The sequence below is a fragment of the Nannospalax galili genome, unplaced genomic scaffold (assembly GCF_000622305.1).
Source record: "Nannospalax galili isolate Female #2095 unplaced genomic scaffold, S.galili_v1.0 scaffold492, whole genome shotgun sequence".
NCBI classification, from domain to species: Eukaryota; Metazoa; Chordata; class Mammalia; order Rodentia; family Spalacidae; genus Nannospalax; species Nannospalax galili.
The window spans coordinates 391,269-404,229 of record NW_008332217.1 but is presented as its reverse complement, the minus strand read 5'-3'; the positions used below and the strand labels follow the sequence as shown (position 1 = coordinate 404,229).

Below are 12,961 nucleotides of genomic sequence, written 5' to 3'. Positions count from 1 at the left end.
CCTCCTCCTGCCTCAGTGTTCGGAGTAACAGACCTGTGCCACCACACTTGGCCTTAATTCCACTCTTCACGAAGACAATTGACTGTGGATTCCCTCAGAATGGAATGCTACAATTTGATTTTATCATGTTAGTTTGAAGATATGCCCTCTGTTTGTGGCCATTTTAATGGATTTTCTACTTTTTGGTGATGATAAAAATAAGTTTAAAAAAAGCTGGCAAGATGGCTCAGTGGTTAAGAGCACTGGCTGCTCTTGCAGAGGACCCGAGTTCGATTCCTAGCACCCACATGGCAGCTGACAGCTGTCCATAACTCTAGTTCCAAGGGATCCAACACCTTCTTCTGGCCTCCATGGGCATCGCATGATGTGTGTGGGTACACTTACATACATGTAAGCAAAGCACTCATACACATAAAAAAATAAAAAGTTTAAAATAAAAACACCAACTAAGATAAGATTGTAGGTACCTCAGGCTGGAGAGATGACTCAGCGGTTAAGAACACTGATGGTTCTTGCAGAAGACCCGGGTTCGAATCCCAGCACCCACATGGCAGCTAACAACTGTCCATAACTCCAGTTCCAGGGGATCTGACAGCTTCTTCGGTCCTCCAAGGGTGTTGCACGACACGGGTGCGCTTACATACATGCAGGCAATACACGCGTACACATAAAAATAATAAAATATTTTTTAAAGATTGTAGGTATGTCATAATCCTGAGTAGAGCCAGCAATGTCCAAGCTGAAAAAACACAATTTGGGATCTTCACGCACTACAGAGGTGTTCAGAGTCAGAAAGTGACATTTGGGAATGCCTGCAAGGCTGGAGGACAGCTCATATGAGGGAGGTTCTCCGTGCTTCATACCTGAGGTGAACCTCAGCAGGACCCACAGACTTTCTTGCACAGGGCAGGGCCAGGGGATGAATTGAGCATCGCAGATTTGCTGTGCAAATTGTAGACTGATGACTTAGAACCAAATGAAAGGCTGTTGTGCACCAGCAAACAGTGCCAGAGGTGTCCTGCTCGCGCCTGTGGGTTTCCTTTGCTGGCTCCTGACCAGAGCATCTCGGATCGGAGGGAGTGGAAAGGTTCTGATTGGAGAGGAGGCCTTAGGCCCGATGGACGTAGTGGTTGGGTGGTGGATGGGAAGGGCCAGTGGTCAGAAGAGCTTCCTGGTGCTTTTGGAACAGGGAAAAGGCACTTGCCGCCACGCCACAGTATTCCCGGCTTCTCTGAGAAAGCTGCTTCTCATTCCAGGGTACAGACGCAGAAGTAGAGGCCCATGGGACTTGACTTGGACACTCAAGCCACTCAGTGATGTCAGAGCCAGGGTTTCCACACAGATATCTCTTCCTTTAGCTCAGCGTGCTCAGCCATCATGGAGCCAGGTGCACTGAGTGGACCCCATGAAATTGCGCCTAGTGAAAGCCAGAAGTGGTTGCCGGATCTAAGCTTGATGTCGAGACATCCAGGCTGCTTATGTGGCCTTGGCTTGTCCAGCTCCAGGGCTCCCTTCTGCCTCCAGCTTCTCCACCAGTTTCTCGCCGGCCTGTCCTTCCGACAGTAGCTCTGTCAGAATGAACTCCTTCACAGCCTGCCCTTTCTTCAGTGTGCACACCACCTTCCTCTATGTCTTCCTCAGCTGCCCCTAAGCTCAGAGCTCATCTTGAGAGCATCACCCACAAGCGCAGACTCCTCCTGTCCCACACTCATCTTGATCATTACATTGTGGCCCAGTTCCTCACCTAACTGGTCACCTCATCAGATCCCTCCATTAACCCCTGATTAACCCCTGATTCCCTAATGCTCAGCAGCAACATCCCAGGTTCTCTACACCCTGTCAGAGCACCCATCCAACCCTCCCTGCCTCATCTCTTGAGCACATCAGGCTTGGCCGCTGTCTGCAGCACAGCACAGTGCCCTCTGCCTGTCCCTCCCAGCTGGGCAGACCTTCCTCTCTGCTCCTGCCCTTGATGGCTAGGCTGCCCGCTCCCAGGTTCTTCCCTAGGGCATTTCTGTCTCATGTCTCAGGAATGTTCTACAGAGAGCGTCTTGTGGCTGTCACACTCTTGAGCTCGTGTGAGGGGGAGGAGGTTTTGAACATTTTATTTCATGTAGTTTAGACAGCAACTTCTGTGGTTTGTGGCTGCTGTGTTGAGCAGTACAACCTGAAACCTGTCCTCTCTCCTTCCCCAGTTAGTCTCCCTTGTCCTTTTATCCTGCCTCCATTCCCCTTCCTAGAAACTCCTAACGCCCCCATCTGCCTTCTGTTTGGCGTACTACCGCTGACATAAGTGACTAAGCAATTGTGACAAGAAAGGACATTTTATTTTTGTTTTCGACATGTTGGTTTTGGTCTTTTTGAGACAAGGTTTTGATCTTTTTGAGACAAGATCTCCTTGTAGCCCTAGCTGACCTGGAACTTGCTATATAAACCAGGCTGGCCTCAGTCTCACAGAGCTCTGCCTGCCTCTGCTGCCTGAGTGCTGGGATTAAAGGCACGTGCCACCACACCTGGCAAGAAAGGACATTTTAAAGTCTAAATGTTGATTTTATTATGATTTTCCCTCTTAAGATGCACTACTGGGTATAGAACCCAGAGCCTTGCATATGCTAAGCAGGCGTTCTGCTGAGTTCTAAGCCAGCCTAGATGTTTTAACACTTTGTCTCAGAAGATGCCCAGATCAGTGGCGATCTCAGACCCTTGCTTGGGTCATTGTAAAGGATGAGGTGGGGGGTGATGGAGAGATGGTTCAGATATGAGGACCTGATTTCAGAGCTTCCTCACCCCTGTGGAGAGTCTGGTGAAGCATCATGTGCCAGTAACCTGGCCCTAAGACTAGAAGCTTCCTGGCACTCACTGGCCAGGCAACCTAGCTAAATCGGTGAGCTCTAGGTTCAGTGAGAGACCCTGTCTCAAAAAATGTAAGATGGGAGTTAGAGAAATGGCTCAGTTGTTAAGAGCACCAGTTGCTCTTGCAGAAAGAAGACCCTGGTTAGGTTCCCAGCACCAACAACTGTTCACAACTCCAGTTCCAGGGGATTTGATACCCTCTTCTAGTCTTCGAAGGCATTACGTGCCTGTGTACACTTTCATACATGTGGGCAAAACACTCATACACAGAAAATAAAAATAAGATGAAGTGATTGAGGAAGACACCCAACACGGACCTCTGGCCTATATGCATGTGCACCTACGCACATGCCCACACCCTGTCCTCCCCCCATGGGCTCAGGACAACACGAGGAGGCTTGATACCACATTTGGGTCCTGGAAAGAGGCTGTGTACAGGCTTTTGAGGGGGGCTGGGTGTGGAACTCGGTGAGAAAATACTCACCTAGCATGCATGGGGGTTTGGATTCTAACCCCAGTGCTACGAAAGTAAATAGATAATACGCCCCTTCCATAGGCCAGGAGCAGAAAGGGGCGGGGGAGTGAAGGGAAGGACGCTTGTGGCAGTGATCACTGTGTGGAAGGCTGTGTGGCGAGGGCCTCAGCCTGTGCAGAGTGCTCTAAAGACACCTCGTTTTCCCGTTTCCCCACCAAAGCCATCTGTGCTGATGGGTCCTGTCAGAACAGAAAGATTTGTTCCCTTCCACTCCATCACACTCTTGACATGTCACAGCACTTGTTTCTGGCATTGCTGCCCATGAAATGTCTTGCAGGACCAAAAACCAATCATCCTGAGCTGTGGCTCTACATCAGAGCCCAGGGTAGGAATTGAAGGATGTGTGAGGAAGGAGGCGTTAGTAGCGGGGGTCCTGCTCCCCCAGTAGGCGGGTGTGGGCCCCTCTCACTTGTCTTTTATAGTTGATTCTCTTTCTCATGGTATTGAACTCAGGGCCTCGTCGGTGCTAGGCCAGGGCTCTCTTGCTGAGCCATATCCCCGGTGGCTCAGGTTTTAGCCAGTGTTCTCATATACAGTTATAGAGGCTAGAATTCAGCACGTAAGGTGTCCTTGGCCTTGTGTCTCTGCCATATTGGCCCTCCTGTCCCTATACCTCACTTATGGGGGGAGCTTTCCCTGGCTCATTTCCTGACTTGTCTTTAGAACTTATCTGTGGACTTCCCCACTCCTCCCTAACCTCCCTGGATGCTGTTTTATATGGTGTGGGTATCCTTGGCTGTTCAAGGCCTTCTCCTTCCCTCCCATTTTGTCGGGACAGGCAGCCTTTGTTCTTAAGAGGCCACACTCCTCCCCTGCCACCTTGTCACATCCATGTAACCCTGAGTGTAGACCGCATTGTCAATGCTGAGAACGTGGCTTTCTGCTGTCTCTTCTTGCCTTCTCTGTCTCTGGGTGTGAAGAGCTGCCATCCGACAGCCCCATGTGTGTGCTGTGACTGCTGTTCGCTGCCCAGGCACCGTGCCTACTGTGGTGAGACTGCTTCCCCTTTCCCTCCATCTTTTTAAATTTTCCTCCCTACTAAACTCTTTGCCATATCCCTCCTTTCACATCAGTTTTTCAGATTTTTTGTTACATTTTGGCTGTTCCAGGCTGGCCTGGGACTCATGAGCCTCCTGCCTCTGTTTCCTGAGGTGCTGGGATTGTAGGTGTGCACCCACACCTGGGTTTTCTGAGGGGGTTTTGTGGCCTCTTTGACTTTGGACGTGGGTTATGGATATTCCTCCATTGTAACTGAGGTTTAAGCCAGCTGCCCTCTCCCGGTTGCCCAGTTTTCCAGGGTGGCATGACTTCCAGCTCCCTGTCCTTCAGGGAGTGCCCCATTCTCCTCTTCAGGGTGGCAGGCACTGCCTATTAGTGTGCCTCGACCCAGCCTCAGTTTCCCTGCTTGAATCGGGCTCTTGAATCAGAGCTAGTGATTCTGAGAGTTTTACTTTTATAGTCCTGAGAAGTTGTGGCTTGTAAAGTATCAGATGGCTTTGATGTCCTTGTACGCCGTTTTCCTACCTGTGATGTGGTGCTGTGTCCAGCAATCCTATTCCTGGTTTACACACAGTTTTTAAAAGCCTCGGTTCCCTTTTGTGAGTGCATCGCATTGAGTCTTACGTGAAGGCCCTGGTAACTCTAGCCCATTGGTGAATGTGGGTGTCGGTTCCTGGGGTTGTGCGGAATTTGAGCTCTGACGGATTCTGAGGCTGCCTGTGCTCTCTTCAGTTAGCAAAAGGTGTGACAAGCAACCTGCCTATGCCCAAACCACCACAGACCACCAGCCGCACCCCAACTACCCAGCCCAGAAGTGTAAGTATGACCCTGTCTTACGGAAGCTGCTGGGGAGTCATTAGCGTGTAGAAGCCTTGTTGTGTTGTTGTTGTTGTATGTGTACGTGTATGTTTGTGGGTGTGTCCTGTCCTTTGAATGATGGGTCTTTCTCTGCTTTGCAGCCAGTCCTCTTGGCCACGTCTCTCGCTACCTTTGCGAACCGCTTTAGGACACAGTAGGTTTGGCTTCTCATAGGCTCATCCTGCTCTTTCCTTAACTTCATCTCCCCTGCCATGACCGGCCATTGCCAGCTGTTTTCCCCGGCCCGGTTCGCATGAAGCTCAGGCCTGCAGATCCCGGGATCCCGTACTGGGTTCTGCCCGAGTTCTGTTTCTGTAGTGTCCCGTTGATCTCCGCTTTCTCCAGAGCTTGAAGGACTTGGTGAAGTGTGACTGCTCTATTGGGTCAAGTGAGAGCAGCTTTGTCATTTCCCAGAGACCCTCCAGAGGATGTAAGCGCGAAGCCCCCAGGAATAGGAGCGTGCATGAGAGGAAGATTTGGGGCTAGGACCCCGCCCCTGACTCCAGCTCTGCCTGTTGAAACCCTGGGGATGCAAGTGCCTGGAGAGTTCTTGGGTGAAGCAAACACTGACTCCGGACGTCTTTATTGTTCTTTGTGCTCCCTGTCTTCCGGAAGCAGTGTCCGTGCAGGCTCTGTGATGGGCAGTAAGAAGTGCAGTCCTCCCTGGGACCCTCAGGGGCCCTTCCTCACCTTCTGTCTCTCAGCTGGACACTCAACCTCTTTCAATAAGTGCCACCGCCACAGCTCAGGCAATGGACGCTGTGAGCTGGGTAAACAGTCTAGGCAGTGACGGGACAGATCTTGGTGGCTGGCCACTAGGGCGGTCATTGCTCTCCTGCAGGGACTGAGTGCTCTTCCTGTGGCCCTTTTTATCTTCCTCTTTTCTTCCTTGGCCATGCCCTACACTTTGTACCCACGTGTCCTCACAGCCATCTCGGGTTAATTTAGGGCTGTGTCCGTCCCCGTCCCCTAACGTGGCCCTTACGGGGAGTCCATGGTCTGTGTCTAAGTGGACTAAGCTATCTTGTACTAATTCTTTCTCTTACACAATCTCTTTCTGGTTTGGTTGTGAGTCTTATTAATTAATAAAGAGCAGTTCTGTTAACATAAGGAGACTGCATGCTAGATTTGGGGGGCCGAGTGTTTTTTTTCAGGGGCTTAGGTCTGAGGCAGAGTGCATGGGCCATGTGGTGTCACTCAGTCATGTAATGAGGGTCTGAGAACACCTTCCCCACCAGTGGGGCACCTCTTTCTCACTAACCTCTGTTCTCTGTGAGCCTCACACCCTGTTGATCTTCTAGGCAGCTGTTGTGACAGTTGGAAAATAAGTTGCCTTACCTTCTCATCCATCCACAGATAAAGGATGTCCGTGGTGGGAACCGTGGGGTTGTCCGGCTCAAGGGAGGAAAAGGGGCCCTTGGCTGGGAGATGGATAAGAGGGGAGGCGGGCACCTCCCTGAGCGTGCTGTCTTTGCCCCGCAGACCATTCCCGGAGCAGCAAGGCAAGTTCATGGAGCAGCAGCGATGAAAAGCGGGGGTCGGCCCGCTCGGAGCACAGCACTGGGACCAGCACCAAGAGTCTCATGCCCAAAGAGGCGCGGGAGGCGCGGCTGGACACCTTCTGGGACTAGGGACAAATTGTGAGCCAGACCCACTCTCCCCCCTGGGGGAAAACCCAGACATCAGGACAGTAGAAACTGGAAAGCAGCCACTTTTAGACTTGAGAATTCCCAACACTCAGGCTCTGCCCATGTGCTTGGCTTCAAGGCAGCGACGCAGAACCCAGCAGCAGCCTCGGCTGGGACTGTTCATCCTTGAGCCAAACACTTTAGTTGTGAGTAGGGATACCTTGGTATGTCACTGACCTAGCCTACCTTTTTCATGTCTATACTGACTTTAACTTTATATATATATATAAAAGAAAAGTAAAAGAAGTTAAAAAAAATACCCTACTACAAAAAGAATGTTTTCACGCCCAGTGAGGCAGCCACTCAACCCTCTGGCCTCACAGTGGTATCAGGGCTGGACCCAAGGGTCGCTGGCCCCACACAGGGCCCTGTCTTTGGATACCCGAGGGAGGGAGCCACTGTCACTCTGCAGCACACTGCGATCAGGGCTCAGACTGTGCTGTTGAGGGCCCCGTTGCACCAAGCCATCAGCCCCTTGTAGAGGCTACAATATCATGTATGAAACAGGAGCTCACTGGGCTGGAAGGACATGGAGAGAAGTGTGTTTGTTTTGTGTGATTGAAACGATGGCTCCTGAAAGGGAAAAGCAGCCTCCTGTTTACAGAGGATCCACACCAACAAGCCCCGCTCTAGTGAGGAGGCAGACCTCGTTCATGTTGGGAGAACCCTTCCCCTTAGCTTTGTGCTTTCCTTAAACTCAAACACAGACTTGTGAAAAGATGCCACGCTTCTTGAAAGCGAGGACTCAAAAGGCCAGACGCACGCCAAGGACATGTGAGCCCGGGGATGGAGCATGTATGTATTATTTATATACAATGGAGCGCTACGTTTTTATGTAAGCATGAAAACAGGCAGTATGAGAGAGCGCCAGGACCCATCATGCTGTCTGTTACACTACGTCTGCTGTGCTACCATTTTGTATGTTGTGTAAAACAAAAGCATCAATCGAAGCAAAAGGTGATGTATGTATATGAGAAAAATTAATTGTATATCATTCCAGTACATTGAGTTGTACATTTTAGTCGTTGTTTACTTTCTCTTCATTGTCGATAAGAGAATGCAAACTGCATTTTCCAGCTAGTTCCCCCATTAGAGAAGAAAGAGGAAGAGATACTAGAAGAAAACAGGAGAGAAAGCATTTGTGAATTGCAATTGTCAAATAACAAAACAAAAACGAACAAACAAAAAAAAAAAACCTCTAGCCTAGCTGGCCTTATTTGGGAAGCATAATTGCTTTTAGCATATGGAAGTATTTTTTCACATTTTCTTTGTATAAAATTTGTATTAAACTTAAATATCTTTTTTGATGATGGTGTTTCTTTGTGACTGAGCCAGTGAACTCGCACGTTTATGGTCTTATGGGTTCTGCCGTCTCCACATCCCAGGTTTTTCAAATTCTTCACCTTTTTTTAAATTAAACTGTTTTGGCAAAATGGCTTGTTCGTCCTCGAATTTACAGTGTCCCATGGGTTAGAGTGTGGCTGTGTTAGGTTTACACGGCCAAACACAGGAGAAATGTTCCCTCACCCCCAGAAGACCCCAAGGGGGACCCTGGGAAGATGTTTTCTTACCAGGCATGGAGACACAGCATGGCCGGCAAGCCTGTCTTCCTGAGGCAGAGACCTGAGCTGGCCAGACTCTGTATAGGGCCAGAAACACCAGGGTGGCCACTGTTCCCTCAGCCTGTAAGTCTAGACCTGAAGGGCTGTCTTAGAAGGCTGAGACCTCCCATAGTTTTCTGGGCAGCATTACCCATATCTCTGGCCAGGAGCTCCCCAACAAAGGTCTGCCTACCACCTGCCCCCCCGCCTTGCCCCCAAAGGAGTTTGGAAACAACAGGATCATTTCACCAAAGTGCCCATTTGAGTACAAAATGAGCCAGTACCGGCTACCCACCAGGCGCTGGGGAGGGTTGGATCCCCATGCTTTGCAAGCTTGAATTCTGCTGCGGTGACAATCCTCCAGCCCCTCACCCATTTCTAGAGGCTGCTGTGTGCTGAGCACTGTTCAGTGATGGGGGATCCAGAGGGGAGGAGGGACTCTGAATCCAACACATGCTAAACAGACTTTACAAATCACTCGGACAAGGTGTGAGGTAATGGGAAGGACAGGAGTACCAGTTCAGAGGGCCTGAGTAAGTATCAAGCTTTGTGGCTGCACCCCTCTACTTGGTGGCATAAAAACACACAGAGGGACAAGTGGGTGTAGCCAAGGTTAGTCAGATTTTTTTTTTTTTTTTTTTTTTTTTTTTAGATTTTTATTTTATGTGTACGAGTATATCACCTGCATGTGTATAAGTGCACCTGTGTCACACAATGCCTGTGGAGGTCAGAAGAGGGCATCAGATTCCCCTGGAATTGGAGTTCAGATGGTTGTTAGCCACCGTGTAGGTGCTGGGAACTGAACCCAGGTCCACTACAAGAGCAGCCAGTGCTCTTAACCACCAAGCCATCTCTTCAGCCCCTCTGTTTTTTTTTAACAAGCACTTAAGTTTGAACCTCATTAAATTCATCCCTCATTCCCTCTTCCCATTGTCTTTGAGTATGGTCTCAAGTAGCCCAGGCTGGCCCCAAATTTGCTATGTACCTGAGGATGACCTTGAATTTCTGATCCCCTTGCCTCTACTTCCTGAGTGCTGAGATTAAAGGTGTATACCACCACTTGGCTGTACAGACGGAAGCCAGAGTTTTGTGCAAGCGCTCTACTCACCTACAACCCCAGGTCTCTCTTTTTTTTATTTTGGTCTTTTATTGAGACAAGGTCTCCCTATAGCCTCGGCTGGCTTGGCACTCACTATGTAGACCAGGCTGGCTTTGAACTCACAGAGATCTACCTGCCTCTGCCTCCCGAGGCTGAGAGTAAAGGCATGCAACACCAAGCTCAGCTTCATTTAATTTTCTTGTATTGCAAATTATTTTGTGGGTTCCCCACCCCCTCAACCACCTGCAGAGGTGGTGTTATCAACTCATAGAACTTATAAAGCAGGGAACGTCTGGCTTTAAGTGGCTGTTTATACTTAACAGTACTGTTGGGGGACACCAGACCAAGAAATGAAGGTGACCTCCCATTGACTCTCACTGAGCTCTCTCTGAGACCCGAATGAGGAGCCAGCTCTGGGAAAACAAGGTAGGTGAGTGAAAGTCCCAGGCAGTGGGCAGGACCAACAAGTACCAAGGTCCTGGGGTTCCTGGGAGCTTGACATGCTTCCCGGAGAGCAAGAAGACCTGTGGATTCTGAAGGGGGTGAGTGGGGAAAAGAGTGTTGTCCTGAGCCAGTTGTCTGTGGCTTCAGTGTGGTGGGCTGTGTTCATGCCATGCTTTTCCATGAGCCAGGCCAGAAACAGCTGTGGACCACTTTGACAAGGGTAGGGTCTATGTTATCTCCCACTGGCCCCAAAGTGACTAGCTCTGAATAGAGTGCTTGCCTAGCATGCACAAAGCCCTGGCTGGATTCTATCCCCAGGACCTCACACACTGGGTATAGTGGCATACACCTATAATCCCAGCACTTGGGAAAGCAGAAGCAGGAGATAAGAAGTTCCTGGTCATCCTTAGCTGTATAGAGAGTTTGAGGCAGCCTGAGATTTATGTGATCCTGTGTCAAAAACCCCAAAGTGACTAGCTCAAGCCACACAACTGTAGGGACTAAGTGAACTTCCACTTCAGTCCTCTCCCCACTGGGCAGGATGTTGGCAGTTATCTTTTTAGGAAGCATTACCTCCTTTCTTCTTTTTTTTGAGACAGGGTCTCCCTGTAGCTCCAACTGGCCTGGAACTCTGTAGACCAGGTTGGCCTCCATCTTAGAGATATGCCTGCCTCTGCCCCCAGAGTGCTGATATTAAAGGCTTGTGCTACCACGCCGAGGAAGAGGCTAAGGTTACAAGAATAAAAACATAGCCCACCCTCTGTCCCCTCTCAGGCATGCAAGGGGTGCAAGCCATGCCCTTGTGTCTCTGCTTTTGCACCCTATCCTGTGCTTGGTGCACCTTCCACAACTGGCACGTTCTTTGCATGGTCACCCATATCCACCTCTAAAGTGGCCATGTGCCCATCCCTCTTAGCCTCTGTCTTAGCCTCTTCATCATTTTGTGCATATCCTGAGTTAAATCTGTAGGCAGAGTGTATGTGTGTGTGTAAGAGTGAGACCACTGAGGACAAGTCAGCCTTTCGGGTTGCAACAGCAAGAGGTTTATTTGATACACAGGTACCTGTGGGCACAGAGTCTCCTCGGAGGACTTGCGCGCCCCAGGTTGGGGTTTGGCAGTTTTTATAGAGCAGAAGCAGGGTACAGAAGCAGAAGAGCGGTTATTGGTTAATTCAAACACACACACAATAATTTCAAAAGTATGCAGAGATATGGGGTAAGGGTCGGGGCTAAGGGGAAGTGGGATTGCTAAATGGGAGGTGACCTCAGAGGCACAGATGTTTTTCCCTTGATTTCCTGGTATCGGGCCCTCAGGGTGGTCAGGAGTTCTACCCGTAAAACTTGTTTATGGCTTGATCTGTGAAGCTTGACCGGTGCCTGCCCGTCCTGCAGCCTTTTGATAAGGCTGGTCCTGGTTTTTGTCAATTTTAAACATGTGGGCTCATGAGTACTCATGGCGCCTAGTCTTTTTCATGTGCACAGTTGTATGTGTAGGAATGACTTATAAAATTGACAAGAGCCTGGACTAATAATTAACCTTGGCAAAGTCACTGAACCAACCATGTGCTCTTGTGACCTGGGCACCTGACCTTGATTCCTAATTTGCTGTTCCACCCCAAGATAATGAATGAATGTGGGTATGCTTGAGAATTAACGTATCAAAGGACTGAAAGGCAGCGAGCACCTTCATTGAAAAGGATAAACACAGAAAGGATACTTGACATTGTGTGAGAGAGATTCTCCAACTAGGGATACAAAGGCAAGATTATCTGATAGGTGGGGGTGGATTCAAGTTTGCAGTTTCCCCATTGAAGCTGGAGAAACCATTTTGAATAAAAAGTACGGATGAGGCCTGACTCTAGGTGCCAAGAGACAGCTGGGAGAATGATTATCCTCCAAGTTCAGGCCCACTCTTAAAAACTAAAGTTAAGAGTCAGGCGGTTTTATTCAGGTATCAATTGTAATGTGGCATGGAAACCCTGCATGTGTGCACTTGTGCTCACGTGTGGCCATGATCATGTATGTGAGTGCCCCACCTCCTACCCCACCATCCTAACTTACCACAGAGGAAAAGACACGAACTGACCTTCCCACTCCAGGGTACGTGGCTCAGTTGAAAGGTGCTTGCGTAGCATGCACAAGGCATAAACCCGAGTGTGGCAATGTATGCCTTGTAATCTGGGTACTTGGGAGGTGGAGACAGGTGGATCAGTTCAAGGTTGTCCCAGCTTTGTAATGAATTAGAGACCAGTCTGGATTACGTGGGCCCCTGTCTCAGGTGAATGAATGAGTGAATAAATAAACGATGTGCATGTAAGATTTAGCATTGTTTTACTAGCTGGTGCAGTCATAAGACTCCTGTTTGAAGATGTGAGAGGTCCATGCAAGCCCCTTCCAGCTACCCTGCCCAGTGTCCTTGGGTGTGCCTGAGGAGCATGGCGTTTACACAGTGCAGGCATCTTCTGTGTCCCCCTGTGTGCACAAATGGGGTTTGATACTTTTCCCTTTTTAATATTTTATGTGTATGAGTGTTTTGCCTGCATGTATGTAAGTATACCACATTCATGCTTGGTGCCCAGAAGAGAGTGGACAGATCCCCTGGAACTGGAGTTACAGATTGTTGTTAGCTGCTATATGGGTTCAGGGAACTGAACCTGGGTCCTCCGCAAGAACAGCCAGTGCTATTAACTGCTGAGCCATTTCTCCACCCCTCAATTTATTTTGTGTGTATGTATGTGTATGTGTGCATGTGGAGGTCAGAGGACAAATTTGTGGAGTCAGTTCTCTCCATCATGTGAGTTCCTTGGATTGAACTCATGTCCGCAGTCTTGGCAGCAAGTGCCTTTATCTGATGAGCTATCTTGCTGGCCTCTCAGGCAACAAT

General features: G+C 49.4%; 1 protein-coding gene across 27 annotated transcripts in view; it reads left to right on the top strand.

Annotated features, from left to right (window-relative positions):
- Zmynd8 (zinc finger MYND-type containing 8) overlaps positions 1-8,240 on the top strand; it is a 126,910-nt gene extending 118,670 nt beyond the window's left edge. For 18 of the 27 annotated variants that reach the window (XM_008827449.3, XM_008827440.3, XM_008827445.3 and 15 more), the window contains 2 exons: positions 5,120-5,203; positions 6,728-8,240. In XM_008827449.3, coding sequence (XP_008825671.1) covers positions 5,120-5,203; positions 6,728-6,876 — 233 coding nt within the window. In that variant the 3' untranslated portion in view covers positions 6,877-8,240. Of the gene's footprint in view, positions 1-5,119; positions 5,204-5,659; positions 5,890-6,727 lie in introns of all 27 variants that reach the window. The other 9 variants (XM_008827452.3, XM_008827448.3, XM_008827451.3 and 6 more) reach the window with 2 other exon arrangements.
- Positions 8,241-12,961: the final 4,721 nt, after the last annotated feature.